Source organism: Mustela nivalis (assembly GCF_964662115.1).
Source record: "Mustela nivalis genome assembly, chromosome: 14".
Classification (NCBI taxonomy): Eukaryota; Metazoa; Chordata; class Mammalia; order Carnivora; family Mustelidae; genus Mustela; species Mustela nivalis.
The window spans coordinates 19,910,069-19,928,115 of NC_139033.1; the positions used below are offsets into that span (position 1 = coordinate 19,910,069).

Here is an 18,047-nt window from a genome sequence, read left to right on the forward strand (position 1 = left end):
GGCAGTTAGTACCCATGTGCTCGGCAGGCCCCTGGGGAAGCAAAGACGGGGTGGGGTCCCCTGCCTGACGGTGGCTGGAGGTTTGTGGGGCAGGTGGACCTGATACAGGTGGCCCCGGACCCCCCTTCAGGAGGTAGAGCCTCAGAAACTCCCATCAGAGTCCAGGGTCTTAGGCCTGGGAACCAGTCTCCTCACCAAGCTGGGAATGGTGAGAAATGGTGTGAGGTCTCCAGGACAGAGAATCCCTAGGGTAGATGGGAAGGTTCTAGAAGTGGAGCTGGTAGGGGGGTGGGTGGCCAGGAATTGAGTCAGGAGTAACGGGAGCTGGGCGTTCAGAGCACACTCTCGGGTGGCCTTCCAGCCACAGCACCCACAGCCCGTGGTACCCTTCCTGAGCCCAGGAGTCTGTGTTTCGGCAAACACATCAGTAATTCTTCTGGGCAACCGTGATGTGTGTGGTGTTGGGCCAGGATCCAAGTGGCCTCCACGGCTCCAGGACTTTCGGGGAGATGAACAGGCTTAGTCTTGGGGGGAGGGTGTCATCGCAACTGAGAGACAAAGCTGTGTGTGTGGACCTAGGAGGGCAGGAGAGGCGTCATAGAAAGGGGGCAAGCCAAACACTTTCTGGAAGAGATACCTTAGGATATAGAATAAATATAGAATATTTAATACATAATATAATTTAATTAGCAATATAAAATAAATATAATATATAATAAGTAATAATACTTATTATTTCCACTTTTGTTCATTTCCCCATAACCCACACAAGGCAGATATTGTTACCCATTTCACACATGACCCTAAACTTCACTAAGCTGTTTGAGATCGTAGCGCATGGTCAGCAGCAGGGTGTCCGCACCTGCTGGACACATCAACAGAATGAAAGGGCAACCTACAGAATGGGAGGAAATATTTACAAGTCAGGTATCAGATACGGAATCGATGCCAGAATATTTACACGGTTCCTAAAACTCAACAAGAAACAAGCCCCTGACAGACATGGGCAAAGACTCGAGCAGACATCTCTCCAACAAAGATGTGCACGTGAAAATATGCTCCACATTCCTGGTCAGAGGGAAATGCAAATCGAAACCCTGGTGAGGTCCAGTTCGCATTCATTATGACGACTATTAGCAAAGACAGAAACAGCACCTGTCAGGGAGGACCTGGAGAAACTGGAACTCTGTGTGTTGCTGGTGAAAACTTAAAATTAGACAGCAGGTCCTCAAAAGATTAAAACTAGAATAACCATGTTAATCAGCAATTGCACCTCTGGGCATCTACCCCCAAAAGTGAAAACAGGGACTTGGGAAGGAATCTGTACACCCGTGTTCATAGCAGTGTTATTCTCACCAGCTGGAACATGGGCACGTGTCCATGGACAGACGAGCGGATACAGAAAATGAGACACACACCTGGGCATGTTATGCGGCCCTGAAAAGGCAGGGAACTCTGACCCAGGTGCCACGTGGGTGAACCTGGAGGGCGTTCTGCTCAGTGAAAGGAGCCGTCACCACAGGGCTCGGCGCCATGTCCCTTTCCGTCAGGCGCACAGACTGTTCCCATTCTGACGGACAGAAAGCAGAGTGGCAGGTGCCAGGGGCCAGCAAGAGGGAGAAACAAGAGTTGACGCTCACTCTGGAGCGCATTTCAGTTTGGGAAGATGAAGTTCTGGAGACAGACGGTGGTGATGGCCGCCCAGCAGTGTACTGTCCTTCCTGCTAATGGAGCACTTAAAGATGGTGAAAATAGTAACATTTGACAGTATATATATTTTACCACGATTTTTCTTTGCAGTACATTTTGCCAGCTTCAGGGGTGCCTGGGTGGTACAGTCGGTTGAGTACCTGACTCTTGGTTTTGGCTCCGGTCCTGATCTCAGGGCTGTGGCGTGGAGTCCCCACGTCAGACTCTGGACTCAGTGGGGCCTCTGCTTGAGATTCTCCCTCCCTCCCTCTGCCCTTTAAATAAATAAATAAGTAAAATATTTATTAAATATATGTAAGAAAAGAAGAGTTCTTTTGGGGTATAGACTTGGGTACACAGATTTGAGTATAGAATTTTTTGCTTTTTATTCTAAAATAGTTGCAGTGTTTTCATAATTTTATTTTAACTTTTTAAAAGATTTTATTTATTCACTTGACAGAGAGAGACACAGCAAGAGAGGGAACACAAGGAGGGGCAGTGGGAGAGGGAGAAGCAGGCTTCCCACTGAGCAGGGAGCCTGACATGGGGCTTGACCCCAGGACCCCAGGACCATGACCTGAGCTGAAGACAGACGCTTCACTGACTGAGCCACCAGGCACAAAACAGTTGTTTTCTATTTGCTCTTGGTTGACTGATGGAACTTTTTAATAAAGACCTTATTTATTTATCTATTTATTTATTTTGCTTTAATTATTTTAATTTTTTACTATTTATTTATTTTAGAGCGTGCGCACGCACAGGTGAGCGGAGGAGGGTCAGAGGGCGAGAGACAAGCCGACTCCCCGAGTGTGGAGCCCGTTGTGGGGCTCCGGCTCAGAACGCCGACGTCACCACTGGAGCCGGCGCCAAGAGTCGGATGCTCCTCCGATGGCGCTGCCCAGGTGCCCCTGACGGATGGGGCTTTCAGTAGTTCCGGAATGTTCTCAGCAGCGGCCTGTCCACCCTGCCCCCTGCTGCGAGTGAGGGGTTTCATTTTTGCAGTCTGGGGGCCCCAGGGCCCACGCTCTCCGGGCTTTCCCTCCACCTGTGCCTCAGCATCCTGCTTGCCTTGGCTCATGCCGGACACTCGTCTACACCGCCGGGTGCTGGCCGCCCACCAGCTCCGCTGCTCAATCTCTGCTCCCTCCGGATCTCACTGCAGGACGACTTGCCTTTCTGCTTACAGGGCTTTGGGGGGAGGGGCAATCCTTGTCGGGGCTGGGGGCTCTGCCTGGACCTGGTTGGCTGCCCCCCTCCCCCCACAGCTCCTTCTCACGGGAAAATCCATGCTGCTGCTAGATAGGAGCACCATAGGTCCACCGCCTTCTTTCCTGTTGTTCTGGATATGTCCTCCATTTTGTCGTCTTTTACCTATTTTTGTGATTTGTCACTCAAAATCTGAAGTGCTCACAGTGTTCCTGTGCAGGGTCTCAGCGATCTGAGCAGGGACCCCCACACTCCAGGCTCTCAAAGGCAGGAGGAGGGCTGAGAAGGGCGGGAATATCCGTGACCTCTGAAGACACCGCTGGGGCCTTTCCTGGGTCCAGAAGAGGCCAGAGAAAGGCCTGCAAGGACGGTCTCTGCTCCTCAGGCCAGGGTCTCTGCTCCTCAGGCCGGGGGACGGGGGGCGTGCCGTGGGCCCCGGTGCTGGAGCGCGGGTCTGGTGTCCCCACAGGCGGTCTTCATCCTAAGAACTGTCATTGATGGAACTGACCCTGGAGCTGCTGTGTTTTCAGGGAATCTATATGGAGCGTTAACGGAAGGTGTCCGTGATGTCTACTCTGGGTTTGGTCTGCCTGTGGCCGCCTGGAAGTCTTGGAGGCTCCTGGAGCCTCCTCTACTGGGAACACCACCAGTGTGTTGGTTGGAATGAGCAGAAGTGGGCTGCACTGGGTTTGTTGGGGCCCGTAGTCTGGGGACGTGTGCAGTGTGTCTGAGTGTGATTAAAGGCCACTGGGGAGGTGGTAAGGTGGTGGGCGTTTCAGGACCGGACTGTCTGTCACAGGAAGGAACAAAGCTGTAAGGAACAAACCCATTCCGGCGGCTGAGCCCAGTGACCTCCTTGTGGATGTCAGGGCCCGACACTGCCAGGCTGCTGTGGGGACTCCGCCCTATGCTGTGAGTCAAGGCCATCCAGTCGGGGACCACATGCCAGGCCATGTCCCGGTGGATTCTCCACTGCCCTGTTTGCACCTGGTCAGGCGACAGTGAGCACGAAGGGCCGGAGGAGACCCAGGGAGACAGGCCTGAAGTGGCAGACGTCGAGTCCATCAGCCTTTCCTGGCTGGTGCTCAGCCACATGACTGCTCCAAGACGGGGGTTGCAGGACTGGGGGCCAGTGGGGCCTCGGCCGCAGCTGGTCAGCCTGCCCAAGGGAACGCATGAGCTCAGAATGCACAGAAATACACGTTTGTCACAGCCACTTCACGAGCAGAGGCTGTGGCTGGGCCCGTGAAGAGCCTCTGGTGGCAGGGGTGGGGGTGACTGTGGGGGAGGGTCAGCAGGGACGACCACCACGGGCTTTGGAGCAGACTCTGGAAGTCCAGTATTCCTGCACTTTGCCACCCACTTTCCAGAGTGAAGCCTCTGCCCAGTCTCCTTGCAGCTTCCTGAGATGAGGTGACAGCCACCTGGGGTCAGCCCAAAATGTCCCGACTCCTAGGACCAAGGTCACCTTGGTTTACATTTCATTTTAGAAATGCCATTGGTTAGGCAGCTTCTGACAGGGCTCCTGGAGGAGTTGGTGGCTTTCGGTGGCACCCTCCCACGCGGGGGAAGAGCCTAGTGGTGTGGTCTTCCCCAGCAGCGGTGACAGGGTGGTCCTGCCTCTCTGGGCACAGCTCCCACCCTCTTGGGCCAATCCAGTCTTTGGGGCCACTTTTCCACGTCTCTGCTCCGTCTTCACAGAGTCTCCTCCGTGTGTCAAGTTTCCTCCCTTCCGTCTCTACACAGGGCCCAGCCGGATAATCCTGGACCATTGCCCCAGAGCAAGACCCTGAACTTAATCACACCTGCATTTTCAAAAATATTTTATTTTCATTTATCTTAGATTTTATTTTTAAGTAACCGCTACACTCCACGTGGGGCTCGAATGCACAGCCTCAGCGCGGGGGTAGCTCCTTCCACCGACCGAATCAGCCAGGGGCCCTGCGTTTTTGTTGTTGTTTCGTTTTTTTTTTTGTTTTTTAAGATTTTATTTATTTGACAGACTGAGATCACAAGTAGGTAGAGAGGCAGGCAGAGAGAGGAGGAAGCAGGCTCCCCACTGAGCAGAGAGCCCGATGCGGGGCTCGATTCCAGGACCCTGAGATCATGACCTGAGCCGAAGGCAGAGGCTTTAACCCACTGAGCCACCCAGGCGCCCCTGTTTTTGTTTTTTTAAATAAGGTAACATTCCCAGGTCCTGGGGATGAGGAGGATACATTTGGGGGCTATTTTCCGTTCCAGCCCAGCCTGGCTGGCTCCTTCTGTTTGGGACTACAGGAAGCCATGGGACGGAGCTCATGGATGAGCTTTCCTCCCTTCTGCTTGACTGACGGATGGTTCTAGGCCAGCGAGTGCACCTCGGGTCCCAGATGGTTGGTGTTTAAAAGGACTTAACAGCGAACTCTCCAGTCATCAGCTGGCCTTACCGGAGACCTTTGTGGGGTGCAGTCCTGGACCGAGGACACCAGACTGTACCCACGTCGCTGGACTCTGTGGATACTGTCTGGTGTGGAGGCTTCCCCTGACAGCCCTGATGGCTCTGAAATGGCCAGGATGGCGACGACTGGCCCGAGTACGCCCAGATGAACAGGGTCAGCAGCTGTGACTCAGGACGCTCCAGTGAGAGTCAGGAGGAAGCTTCATTCCAACCCCCAGGCCAGAGTGAAGCCTCCAGGGCCCCTGGAGCTCCGGCAGAGGGGCTGGGGGAGAACACCCACTTTTCCTCCTTGACCAGCCACAGCAGCCTTGTCCGTGGTTGTGGTTGTGTGTTTTTCTCTCCCCTCTGCACACTCCTGATGCTTGTTTCCTGGGGATACTCTTGAGTAGCCACGACTCAGAGATCCCTAACATCAGCCTCGGAGATGGGAGGGAACTGAGAACCAGCCTCTGTTTTTCCTGCTCAGCGCACCAGACTTGTCTGGGCCTTAGTGTCAGGGAGGCTGGAGCTATTCCATGATTTCTCTGAGACCTGCCTGGCAGGAAGGAGGGCGGGCCACACCTTGGAGCGGGAAGCTGGCCAGCCAGGTGTGCGGCCCCACAGCCACGTTCCCTTTTGGGGTGTTTCAGGTCTGTGGAGATAGGAGCGTGGGGGGAGCCGCGCTGTGGACAGAGTCCTGGGGCCCTGCGCTGGTCTTCTCCACCCTGAGTCCCACCTGCAAGGGTGCTGGGCACGCGGGGCTGCCGACTTCTCACAAGTGTCCTCAGTGCCCCTCCATCCCACGGGCGTGGGCTTCATTAACGCCCAGCCCCCCAGCATCTTTGTCCGAGGCACCTTCCCGAGGCCCCCGGGGCTCCCCTTGGTCAGGGAACTCTGGAATTCCTGTTTCTTTATGTATGTCGGCAGACACCCCGTGAGTTCCCCTCCGGAACAGTGTGCCTCAGATGAAGCCCGGAGCACTTAGCAAGTTACAGCAAGAGACGCTGCCGCAGGCAGCCCCGGCTCCCGCCCTAAGCGACATCCTGGCCTGGTTCCCCAGAAGGGCCGCCCCCTCAGCCTCACCGGAGACCAGGTTAGCCTCTGACACCTGCTGCTCCGGGCTCGGCCTGCCCGTCGGGTTGGGGAGCCCCCCAACGCGTCAGAATACGCGGCCGTGGAAGGACCGCGGGGGTCTCCTGGGGGCGCTCAGGCACGACCTGCGGGCCGCAGACGCCGCCTCCGTCCCCACGAGAGGGGGTCCCCAGGGGAGGAGGGCTCCGGGCCTCGCGCAGACCTCGGCCAGAGGCAGGCGCGGGTCCTCCGCGCTCGGGGGCGCGCCGCGTCCACAGGGCCCCTTGCCCCGGCGCAGGTGCGGACGCGCCCACGTGGGTCCCGGGCTCCAGAGGCGCGGCCTCGCCGGGGAGGTGCTTCCTGACCCCAGCCCCGGCGTGCGCGCGGAGCAACGGCGCCCCCGCGCCCCCGACGTCCGACCCCTCCCCGGCTGTGCGGTGCGCTCTAGGACCCAGCGCCGCTTGGCCCGGCGCCCGGGCGGGCGGGGCTCCTGCATTGTGACGTCACGAGGAGGCGGGGCTGCGGCGCCGGGACGGACAGACGGACGGAGGACGCGGGACAGACCGGGCGGGGCCGGCGCGGGCGCGGCCGCCGCGGGTGAGGATCGGGCTCCGGGTCCGCAGGCACCGCGCGTGGACGCGGACGCGGAGGCAGCGCGAGGGCCGCCCGCCCCGGGGTCGCAGCTCGGGAATCGGCGGGGGCGGCGGGTCGCGGGACGGAGCCCCCCGGACCGAGCGCGCGGCCCCCGCCCCCGTCCCCGCCCCCGTCCCCGCCCGGCCGCGCGTCCCGCCCCGGAGCCGCCGGCCTCCCTTCCTCCGAGCGCGCTCGCCCCGGCCTCGGCGTGCTCGCCCCGGCCTGAGCGCGCTCCGCCCCGCCCCGCCCCGCCCCGCCCCGGCCGAGCCGCCCCCCCCACCCCCGGCCCCGCGGGCCCCGCCGTGCGCCCCGCGCCTCTGTCCCCGCGCGGGGTCGGCTCGCGCGCGGAGGGCTCCGGGGCCCCGGTGTCGGCGGGGGGTGCCCCGGCCGTGAGCCCCCGCGGCGCCCTGGCTCGGAGTTCTCGGCTCTTCTCTCCCGCCAGGCTCGGATGGCGGAGGGTCGCCGGGCAGCAGCGGCGAGGTGGGGGTGACCGGCAGCGCGCGACCCGGGAGCCCGCGAGAGCAGCGGGCCGGGGCCAGGCGGACGTCCGTCGGCGGGCCGCAGGTGCTCGGGATGGAAGCGGAAGGCTTGGACTGGCTGTTGGTCCCATTGCACCGGCTGGTTTCCTGGGGGGCGGCCGGGGCCATGGTCTTCGGAGGGGTCGTGCCGTATATCCCCCAGTACAGGGACATCCGGAGGACTCAGAACGCTGAGGGCTTCTCGACCTACGTGTGTCTGGTGCTCCTGGTGGCTAATATTTTACGGATCCTCTTCTGGTAAGTTGGGGGCTTTCTATGGGGGTGCTTCCAGGAAGGTGGCTTTCTTTTTTCGGGGTTCCGGAGTGGGGTGGGGTGGGGGTGGCGGCAGGAACTGGCCGGTTGCATGCGATCATTTCCCAGGAAACATGGGGATCGGAGTGGAGACTCTCGGGCTTCGTCTTCGTTTCATGGCACTCATACCTGGGGAGAGACTCCCGCAGACGACTGGGTGCCGGCGAGGTCCTTGCACTCGGTCCCTTCCCCAGGATTGCATGGGGGCAGGGGAGACGAAAGAGGAACGAAGAAGTTAAGACTAACCAGAAGTGATGAGCTGTGGGAAGGGCATACGGCTGACCACCGGGCCCCTCAGGAGGGGCCATCAGAGCTGGGCAGGAAAGAGCTCAGGGGCTGGTGCCGGGAGGGCGGCCCCCTCAGCCTTGTCTGGTGTGTACAGCTTTGTTCCGTTCTGATAGGAAAGGCAACTTTCTGGCTGCTACTTGAGACTGTTTTCTTTGCCAGTCGCAGGCCGCTTGCTCTTACAGTCAATTGCATTCTGGTGAGGAAGTCTGTAGTTCATTTTAATAGTTGCTAAAGCCAGGCATGTCTGGGAGGGGGCATTTTTAGAGGAAATGAAATGGTGTCTTATGACCGCCTTTTTTTTCTTAAGAGAGGAAGAGGGGGCAGTTGGAGAAGAGGCAGAGGGACAGGAGAATATCGAGCAGACTGCGTGACTGGCGCAGAGCCGGATACGGGGCTTGATCTCATGACCTGAGTGCAGTCAGGTGCTTAACAGACAGAGCCATCCAGGTGCCCCATTTCAGCCCCGTTTTAAGATGGAAGAGGTCTGGAACTTTCTTCTTGACTATCTGCGCATATAGTGAGACAGGTTGCTAAGCCTGCTCAGGAGGAGGTCGGCTGAGGGCAGAGGTAGGACAAGGGTTCCAGGCAACTGGTATCCGGACCTTTGCTTCTGGTTTTCTCTTGCACTGGGGGGAGGTGCCTGACATTGGCTTGCCTTATGGGGGAAAAAGATCAGTCAAGAGATCTCTTCCTAGTATGCTTCTCCTTCACAGTTGCAAAAAGAGGATAGAGTAGCTAATGTACATCCAAAGAGCTGGTTTGGAGAAGTCAGTAATTACACTAATTTCTTGAATGCTAAGTCTCAGGGATTCTGGGTTTAACTGGCATTTGGGCTGGGAGTCCTGTCCCCACTCTAGGGCCTGAGACTTTGGGAAGCAGAATCTGGAGCTCTCCTAATGGGGCACTGGGCTTCTCAAGTGTGGGCTTCTAAACTGTGGGCTTCTAAACTTTATCCACTGGCAAGTCTATTTCTATCCATCCAACTGGTCCTTTCCCAGAGTCAGCACCCTGCGCTGCCCCGGGTCACTGGAGCCATTCTGTGGCGACCTGTGAACACACAGGGCTGCCCTCAGCCCACATTACAGGAGACTGCAGCAGTGTGCAGGGTGGCAGGAGGGCTGGCCAAGGGCACTGGTCCCTCCTCCAGAGTGTCTCTGGCTCAGGGGTGTGCTTTTCCTGCATTTCACGCAGAACAGTCCTTGCGTTCACAGTGAAGCCCAGCAGATGGGCTGAGCTTTGTCCAGGACTTGGAGTCATGTGGGCTTCTCTGCCCACCAAGTTCTGGGCCCCACTCCTCGGAGAGGGTGCACATCCTCCTTTTATGTCTTCTCTGGAGCCTCTGAAGCCCTCACTCCTGGGTCTACCATCCTCATGGGTTAGCAGCAGCCCATGGGTTAGCAGGTATTGGTTTTCTGCGTTCCAGACCCTGGTCCAGATGCCATGGGTTTGCATGTTAGCAGAAGTGCTGTGTGGGGTGTACCTTGTACACAACATGGGTTGTGGCAGGCTCCAGGTGAGACGGAAGCTGTGTCTATGCTAGACCAGGGCTGGACTTAGAACTGAAGAGTGTGTTTCCCAAAGCCGGCTGAGACCACAGTCCTCGGAACTCTGGTCTGGGAAGACCCCTGCGGATTTGTGGTGTGAGGGTTGGGAGTGGCTCGCAGTTGTGCGGCGGAGGGGGACAGAGCTGGGTAAACCCTGGGTTTTCTTTTTCTTTTTTAAACTTATTTTTTAGAAGATTTTATTTATTTATTTGACAGTGAGAGAGAGAGATCACAAGTAGGCAGAGAGGCAGGCAGAGAGAGAGAGGAGGAAGCAGGCTCCCCGCCGAGCAGAGAGCTGGATGCGGGGCTCGATCCCAGGACCCTGAGATCATGACCTGAGCCGAAGGCAGAGGCTTTAACCCGCTGAACCACTCATGTGCCCCAATGCTGGGTTTTCTAAAACTTGTGGCACAACTTCTTCTTAGGGCAAATGATGGGTCAGCCCCCGCCCCCCCATGAGTGAAGGCATGCTGCTCAGATAAGCCAGTCTGAAGGGTTTGTCTTCCTTTCTTCTTCTTTTTTTTTTAATTTTAAATTATTATTATTATTATTTTTAAGAATTTGAGAGAGAGCATGAGTGCAGAGGGGGAGAGAGAAGCAGACTCCCTCCAAGCTGAGTTCCCCCTCTGATGTGGGACTCAGTCCCAGGACCCCGAGATCATGACCTGAGCCAAAGGCAGATGCTTAATGGACTGAGCCACCCAGGTGCCCCCTCTAGCACTTTTATTTCTTACAATTCTTATCATCCTTTCGCAGAACTAGTGTTCAGCAGATTGTATTCTATGAAATGCTTATGGATAGTATTTTGACTCAGAAGAGTGGCGTCAGGACACACCAGGCGAAGAGCTAAATGATGCCTCATGACTGATGTTTGCAGACTTGTGATTTTGTAGAGAAAGGCAGAACAAGGCGCAGGAGGCCAGGGTGCAGGGCTGGTATCGCAGGACCTTCCAGCCCGAGCCTTCTGCATTCACAGAGCTGGTTCTCAAGCTCCATTCCTATTGGGTGAAAACACTGTAACAGAGGCAGTGATGTGTTAGATGTTTAATAACATTGTATCAGAGATGCAGTGACATTGTATCAGAAATAAGGAAACACTAGAGAGGGGGCAACACTCTGTCAGAGATGGAGTAAGACTCTATTGCATACTATTGCATACGGTAACATTTTATCAGAGATACAGGGAGTGTTGTGACCACATTAGATACAGTTGTGTCAGAGTCGCAGCAGGTGTCATAACAGAGTCCTGCGCTGCATTGTATCAGAGATACGGCCCTGCTGGGCACACAGTAACATTCAGCTAAGGGTGTAGCAGTCAGTGTGACACAGGGTAGGAGACAGACAACTTCTTTCTACTGATTTCCTGTTACTTGGAAGACATGAGAAGGTGTCCCGTGTAGAAACTTTTGCTCAGACTTGGTGAAACATCGCCTCACCTGCAGTGCGTATCTTCCTAGGGGGAAAGACAAACCCTCAGAGTAGCTTATTGAGCAGCACGCCCTTCACTCATCCGGGGGGCTGACCCATCATCTGCCCTAAGAAGAAGTTGTGCCAGCACACATTCTCAGGCAGGAGAGGACAAAGTGTTGACATCTCTGTCAGTTTAGTTAGTTCTTAGCTTTAAAGGAAGAAAAAGCTTAACCAATATGATAAATAACAAATGGTATCTTTCTATTTGAATTGGCCTCTAAAAGTTACTAATGATATTGATCCTCATTTCAGATTTACTTTGTCTTTTGTATATAGCTTGTCGAAAGTTGTGCTTTTGGAAATCTGTATCTTGCTTAGCCTGTCTTTCCAAAATCAGTTAAATATTCATCTCTGCTCCCTCTCACTTCGCTTTAGATGGTCTTGTTTTTATTGTAAATACTGAATTCATCTGGATTCAGGTTTCGGTGTAGGGTTTAAGGGGAAGTGCAAACCTTGATTTCTTTGCCCACAGTTTTTCTAGTCGTTGTTTCTGTTGAGAATTTAAAAAATAAAAGTGTTCTTTCTCACATAATGGCCAGAATTGCACATCTTCAGCCTCACAACTGGCAGTTAGCTTGGTGCGAGGGGCCCCAGAATACCCTGCTGTATTGGGGTTCTTCCCGCCTGCTCAGGAAGGAAGCATTTCCTGTCTCCTTAGGCAGACATTGAACTTTTGCTGTCTCCTTGTCTGACCTTCACCTAGAGAGGAGTTGACCTCTGGGATCAGCTGGGTAACCAGGGAGATCCAGTTCCTAGAAAGGACTAGAAATGTCCTTAATGGCCTTTGGGGTAATAGCTGCCCTTCACGGAAGAGACAAGGCCCAGAGGTGGTGGGTCCAGGTGCGAAGGCTGTGGAACCAGCCTGGGGTGGAGTCTGTGGGCTCCCCCGGTCTGTGTTGCTGGCTTCGAAAGCTCCAGGGCCCATCGGCCCTTTCTTGCTCTGACCATTTAGCATTTCAGCTCCTCTCCTGAAGGAGGGGTCCAGACGAAGCAGCAGGATCCCTGGTGAGCGCAGGTGACATTTCCTGGGGAGGCAGGAGAAATCTCATGGTGATGGAGTTGTCCTATCTGTGTCCTGGTTCCTCTGGGGCCCAAGGGGTGTGGGCCTGAGGCTTTGTGACCCCAGACTGCTCTGTCCTTTGCTCCAAGGACACGGGCCAGGCCTTAATCTCAGAAACCGTGCAGAATGCCGATACTGGCACTGGTGTCATGGTTCCCGTTCCCAGGGACTATCTGGCTGTTCCTGGTGGCTGGACCTCCTACAGGCTGGTGGCCTGGGTGCAGCCCGCTCCCGGTGGCCTGCTCTCCGCTGCTGGGCCAACTCACGCTGGCAGGGCAGACCCTGGGTGGGCAGAGGCGTCCCCTCTGGAGAGGTGCGCGGGTTGGCTAGGACGCCGGCAGGGCGGTGCGTGCCCACGACTCAGTCTTGGAGAAGCTGACTTGCGCTGGAGCAGGGGCCAAAGTCAGTGTCTCTGTGCGAAGAAGCATCATGTTTTCTCGACCGTGTAGGGAGATTTTCTTGCTGTGTAGGCACACCTCTCAGACGTGCTCCTCGGCCAGGAGAGCTAATCTTGGTCTTCACAACAAACCCAGAGCTGAGTTTTTGCCTTGATTTCTCATTGGTTTGGTGTTGGCAGGTATGGGGGAGCCCAGGCCCATGCCCTGCCGGGAGCTCTGACCCAGCTCTGTGTCATGGGGGCACCCCTGCCAGGCATCAGTGGTCAGCTCTCGGTGACCGTCCCTCTCTGCAGGAAGCACGGTGTTGGCTCAGGCCAGAGTGAGGGAGAGGGCGGTGGGGAGGGGCGGGCGGTTCTCTCTGCATCTTCTTTTCACGACCAGCTGGGAAGTCAGGCTGCCTTGCAGGGTCTCTTGACTCAAAGCGTTGACAGCAGTTCAAGTTTGGGAGCTGCCCTCAGGTCATGATGCAGCCAGACCTAGTGGGATTCCTGCTCCCCAATAGCTGGGCTAGAATTGGGGTTGGGGCTTCAAGGGGTGCCCTGTCCAGGCTTGGCCTTAGAGATGGGCCTGGGTCAACACTGATCCTCGTGGCCACGGCAGAGACCCCTGAGCTGGCGCACGGAGGGCGGCGCTGCTGTTCTCCGCCCCTGGGGTTTGGGATCTGCTGAGGCGCCCAATGTGTGCTGGTCACTAGATCGAGGGTCTTACCTCCAGGACCTTATGGCTCACTTGGTGACACTTCACCACCAGGAGGACCTCGGCAGGAAGGGCACGAGAGCCGGGCAGGCTGGGGGGTTAGAAGAGAGTGGGCGGCGAGGCTTGGGCGAGGAGGGAGAGGGACAGCAGGTGGCGAGGCCTGGGTGGGGGGAGTCAGGGCCTCAGGTCAGGAGTGGGAGGTTGTGCCCTCAGCTGCCTCCTCCTCTTCTCTGGTGGGAGGGACGGGGGGTTCCTTGGTCCGCCACTGCTCTGGCCTACTGACCCTGCTCAGCCCAGGCAGGAGGCAGGACTTCCTGTCATCCCTGGACTCTGGTGTGAGTCTTCCCAGGGAATCAGGTGGTCTAGAAATTGGGCTTCGTGGGTGGCTGGGGCCTCTGTCTGCGGGACGTCTGGCTGTGTGGTGCGGGAACCTGGGAAGCCCATCCACCCTCACTGCGGGTCCCAGGGAGGGGAGCGTGGCAGCCCTGCCTGTCGTTCTGAGAGGTGCCCCTGCAGAGGGGGCGTCGTGGTCCCTGGTCCTGCCATCCCCGAGTGCTCCTAGCCCCTGCCCACCCTGCTATGTCTCCCCGCGGAGCCTGGAGGCCCAGGCGTTCAGGCCCGCGGCTGTGACGCATGTGCGAGTCCGTCTGGGGCTGCTCACGAGGTGGCCAGGGGGGCCGTGGCAGGGGCCCGGGCAGGGAGAGGCGGTGAGGCCCCTGGTGCCCCGGGGGCCCTCCTGACGCCGTGGTCTCTTTCCCTCCCCAGGTTTGGAAGGCACTTTGAGTCGCCGCTTCTCTGGCAGAGCGTAGTCATGATCTTGACCATGTTACTGATGTTGAAGCTCTGCACCGAAGTCCGCGTCACAAATGAGCTGAACGTAAAACGCCGTTTCTTTGCAGGTTGGTGATCTGATCTGCGGCTTTGGGAACAAAGCGCTCGGTCAACAAGCAGAACTCACCCCATGTGTGTGGGAGAGGCAGGGGCCGCTCCGTGTTGCCGGAGCTGTACTCGGTTCACCCAGGGCACGGTGGCGAGTGCCTGGCGTCCGTGTGTGCCGCATGTTCCCTTAACACGGGGTCGTTTCTTCCCTGGAAGGTGCGCAAGCTCCAAAGTAGTCTTGGCATGTTCCTCTGCACCGTGGCTGTTTACCTGAGGGTTCTGATTGGGCTAGGACGTACGTTTCGGTATCTTCTCTGGCACGGTCGGTTCAGAGGGGGATTTGCCCGACGATGGTTTTCTCACCGTGTGGGGCCGGTGCCTCCCACGTGCCCGTTCAGTGACCGTGTAGCTGCGGTTCGGTGCTAACACCGGGAGCTTCCTCTCGTGCCTGGTAACCATTCACCCGACATCCTGCTTCTGTGGGGCCGGTAGGGGGTCACCTAGAGTGGGCCCGCGGGGTCTGCGCATCGGGCAGGACGAATGATACGCTCAGCCCACACTGCTTCGTGACTTTGTGGCTCAGAAAATAGAAAATACTTCTTTTTGCCTTTTCCTTTGAAAAAGCTCCTTCTGGGCTGATGTTCTGTGTGTGAACATACGGGAGTGTTGTCAATGCTTTACTTCTGGTTTTCTTCCAGTTACGAGACGGAAGACAGCTCTCATTTGACTGTGTCTGAAGCGTGTGTTTCATCTCCACTGTTGCTTCGCGGAGCTTTTTTGTGGGACTGTTTGGCTCCTGGGGACTTGAGGTCTTGCTCCTGTGTTTGTCCTGATGGTTACTTTCTCTCCATCGGAGCAAATTCTTTCCCCTGGTAGCTTCTGTTTTTAGAGATGAAGGTTTGCCAGTTTCAGTCTTTAAATAGGTCACCCTCCAGCGCTGATGGGCGGCCGGACCGGTTCGTGTCACTCAAGTGGCCCCCACGGTCTGCTTCTGTTGTGGCTTTGTTCTCTCTCCCCCATGAACTTCTCTGCAATCTGCTCACAGCTGAGGCTGTGCTCGTTGTACTGTGGGTCCTGCCTAAGAGCAGGGTTTCTCCAGCCCCCCCCCCCCCGCCCTTAGCGGGTGAGGGGCTGGCCCGGGTTCGGCACCCGCCCCCCCTGCTCCTGATCTGCAAACCTCGCCTTCAGTGTGGCCCAGAGTCTGCGCCCCGCTGTGGGGGAGGGTGGGAGTTGGTCAGTAGTGTTCCCGCTCCCCCAGGGAAGGACGAAAGGCAGAAGGCGCTTGGGGCCCACAGTTGCTCAGTGTTCCTATACCTCACTCTGAAACGTGAGACCAGATTTCACGATCTTGTTGGAAATAGAGTAAGGCTGTGCTGAGTAAGGGGCCAGATACAGCAGGGGCAGGCTGTTGGCTGCCCACACCTGCTGTCTTGCTTCCTGCGGTCACCGGCAGGTGGCCAGAGGCACAGGTGTGGCTGAGGGCAGGGGCAGACCTCGGGAGCGGGGAGTGGGGCCTCTTCCCACAGCCCTTTGGCACCACAGTTCTCTCTCGTTCTGTCTTGACTGCTGGTGTTTGTGTAAATTCTTCCACAAGGACTGTCTTTAATTCTGGTTGGTTAGAACGGACCGAGTTAAAGCGGTGAATCCCAATTTCCAGGGATAGAGCTGCAGTGTGAACTTTCACAAGAGGCCTCTCTGGGATGAGCCGATGAACGGAGCCCATGCACGTCCACTCCTGGGAGCCTGGGAGGGGCCGTGTCAGCTGGTGTGGGGGCTGCAGGGGTGATGAGTGCTGAGGCCTCCCCGGGGGTTGCCCTGGACTGCCTGGGCGGGCCTGATGTCGGCAGAGGCCCTTAGAGTAGAAGAGGAGAGAGGACATGGCCAGGAGGGCCTTGAGGAAGAAGTGGTTCTGGCCCTGGCCATGGGGGAGGGGCAGGAGCAGGAAGTACCTGGGAAGCTGGCCCGGCAGGGACATGGGGAGCTCAGCCTCAGGGACCCAGAGAACAGAAAAGGAGAACAGCAGACACAAACCCAAGCACGTCAGAATGACGACTTGGAATGAATTAAACAACCCAAATCAAAGGGTATAATTGCTAAATGAATTTTTTATAAGTTCTGCTATATGCTGTTTGCAGGAAACACGCTTTAGATTCAAAGATGCAAGTAAGTTATAGAGAAAGGACGGAGGGACCCCTGGGGTCGTCTGCCTTTGGTGAGGTCATGATCCCCGGGGCCTGGGATCCAGCCCGCAGCAGGCTCCCTGCTCTGTGGGGGTCTGCTTCTCCCTCTGCCCCTCCCCCAACCTCACGCTGCGGTGGGCTTTGACCTTGCCCCTCGGAACAGCGCCCCCTCCCTGGGCCTGTCCCTGGCTGGCTGGCCTCCTCACTGCGGTTCTGCTCCGGCAGAGGACGGACGCAGAGGACGGACGCATCTCATGAGCCCTGCGCTCCTCGAGGGCAGGTGGGGGCGCAGACAGCCTCAGATGCAGAGCCCGTCCCCAGACTCCACATGGGAGAACACGGCAGGATGTGTTTGAGGGTTAGTGAGGGTCCATCGCTAATTCTGGATCCAATGAGATTGACGGATTTTTGTGTTTCCTACGCACTCCTGTCCTCTGCCGGAAGTGGGAAGGTGGAGGACAGAAACACCGGCTAGTTCGGGCTGGAAGCGCCAAGTCCCTTGACGAAAGTGCCAGGGGCCTCCCCGTGGAAGGCAGGCGGCCCCCACGTCCTGCCGGTTTTCTGCTGGGGCGTTGGGGTTGCCTGAGGGGGCTGGCCTTGCACACCTCAAGTATTTAGGGAAGGAAATCTTTAATAGCCCTGTTTCAGCGTTCTCAAAGGATAGAAAGCCTAAACAAATAACAACTTAAATGTTTTATACCTTTTATAGAGGTTTTTAATTTTGAAGGTACTGGTTCATGTTGGAAGTTAAGATTAAAGAAAGAAATGGAATCAAAAGAAAAAAGCAGATTACTTACACAATTAAATATATAATTTCCTGTCTGATTAGAAGGAGCTTACATGCTCGTAGTCGACATTTTGGGGGAGGAGAGAGGAGTATGAAGTGAAAGCCAGTAGCTTTCCATCCAGCCCCCAGAGGTGACATCTGTGAACTCTGGGGACACTTCTGCAGTTCGTCTCCTATCACAAAATTGGAAGTATTTCAGAGAGGCTCAAATTTTTAAAAATGTCTCCTTCCACTGGGGGTTCCTTCTGTGCCCTTGTTCAGACTCTGGTTGGGCTGGGGTGTGGGTCCTGGAGGTGGCTTCGGCCTCCGAGGGCGGCCAGACGCATGTGTTTCAGGAAGAAATCTTCCGGAGACGCTGCTGTTTACCTACCGCGGGAGTGATGTTCGATGTGTCTTCTGTGCTGTGTTTTTCCTTCTCACCCATCATGTTTTATTTGGAGAACGTGAGACGTCTACAGACTTGGGGAGAGGTGTGGTCGTGCCCACCTCTGGCTGCTCCCCGAGGCCTGTTCCTGTTGCCCGCCTGCGGTTTCTGAAGGCCATTCCTGACATACCCTGTTTGTGAATAGTTCACAATGTATCTCTGAAAGAGAAGGACTTTAAAAAAATACTGTCATGCCATTATCAGCCATAAAACATGAGTTCCTTAATTATCTAGGATGCAATTGCCGTGCAAGTTTCTAGCTGCCTCGTCACTTCCTCATTTTGGGCTGATTTAGCTCCTCAAGCCGGGGTCAGGTTACAGGCTGCACACTGCGATCAGCTGATGGTCTCTCTTTCTTTCTTTTTTTTTTGAAATTATTTTGGTTTGTTAGAATGTTTAAGCAGCAGAGGGGGAAATAGGCTCCCCACGGAGCAGGGAGCCCAACGTGGGGCTTGATCCCACAACCCCAGGATCAT

The 18,047-nt window shown here is 56.4% G+C and overlaps 1 protein-coding gene across 5 annotated transcripts in view; it reads left to right on the forward strand.

The window, feature by feature from the left end:
- The first annotated feature begins 4,866 nt into the window (after positions 1–4,866).
- The window catches only part of SLC66A2 (solute carrier family 66 member 2), a 47,944-nt gene continuing 34,763 nt past the window's right edge, over positions 4,867–18,047 (forward strand). For 2 of the 5 annotated variants that reach the window (XM_082699994.1, XM_082699995.1), the window contains exons 1-3: positions 4,867–6,979; positions 7,458–7,791; positions 14,067–14,200. In XM_082699994.1, coding sequence (XP_082556120.1) covers positions 6,277–6,979; positions 7,458–7,791; positions 14,067–14,200 — 1,171 coding nt within the window. In that variant the 5' untranslated portion in view covers positions 4,867–6,276. The remainder of the gene's footprint in view (positions 6,980–7,457; positions 7,792–14,066; positions 14,201–18,047) is intronic. The other 3 variants (XR_014303009.1, XM_082699993.1, XM_082699996.1) reach the window with 3 other exon arrangements.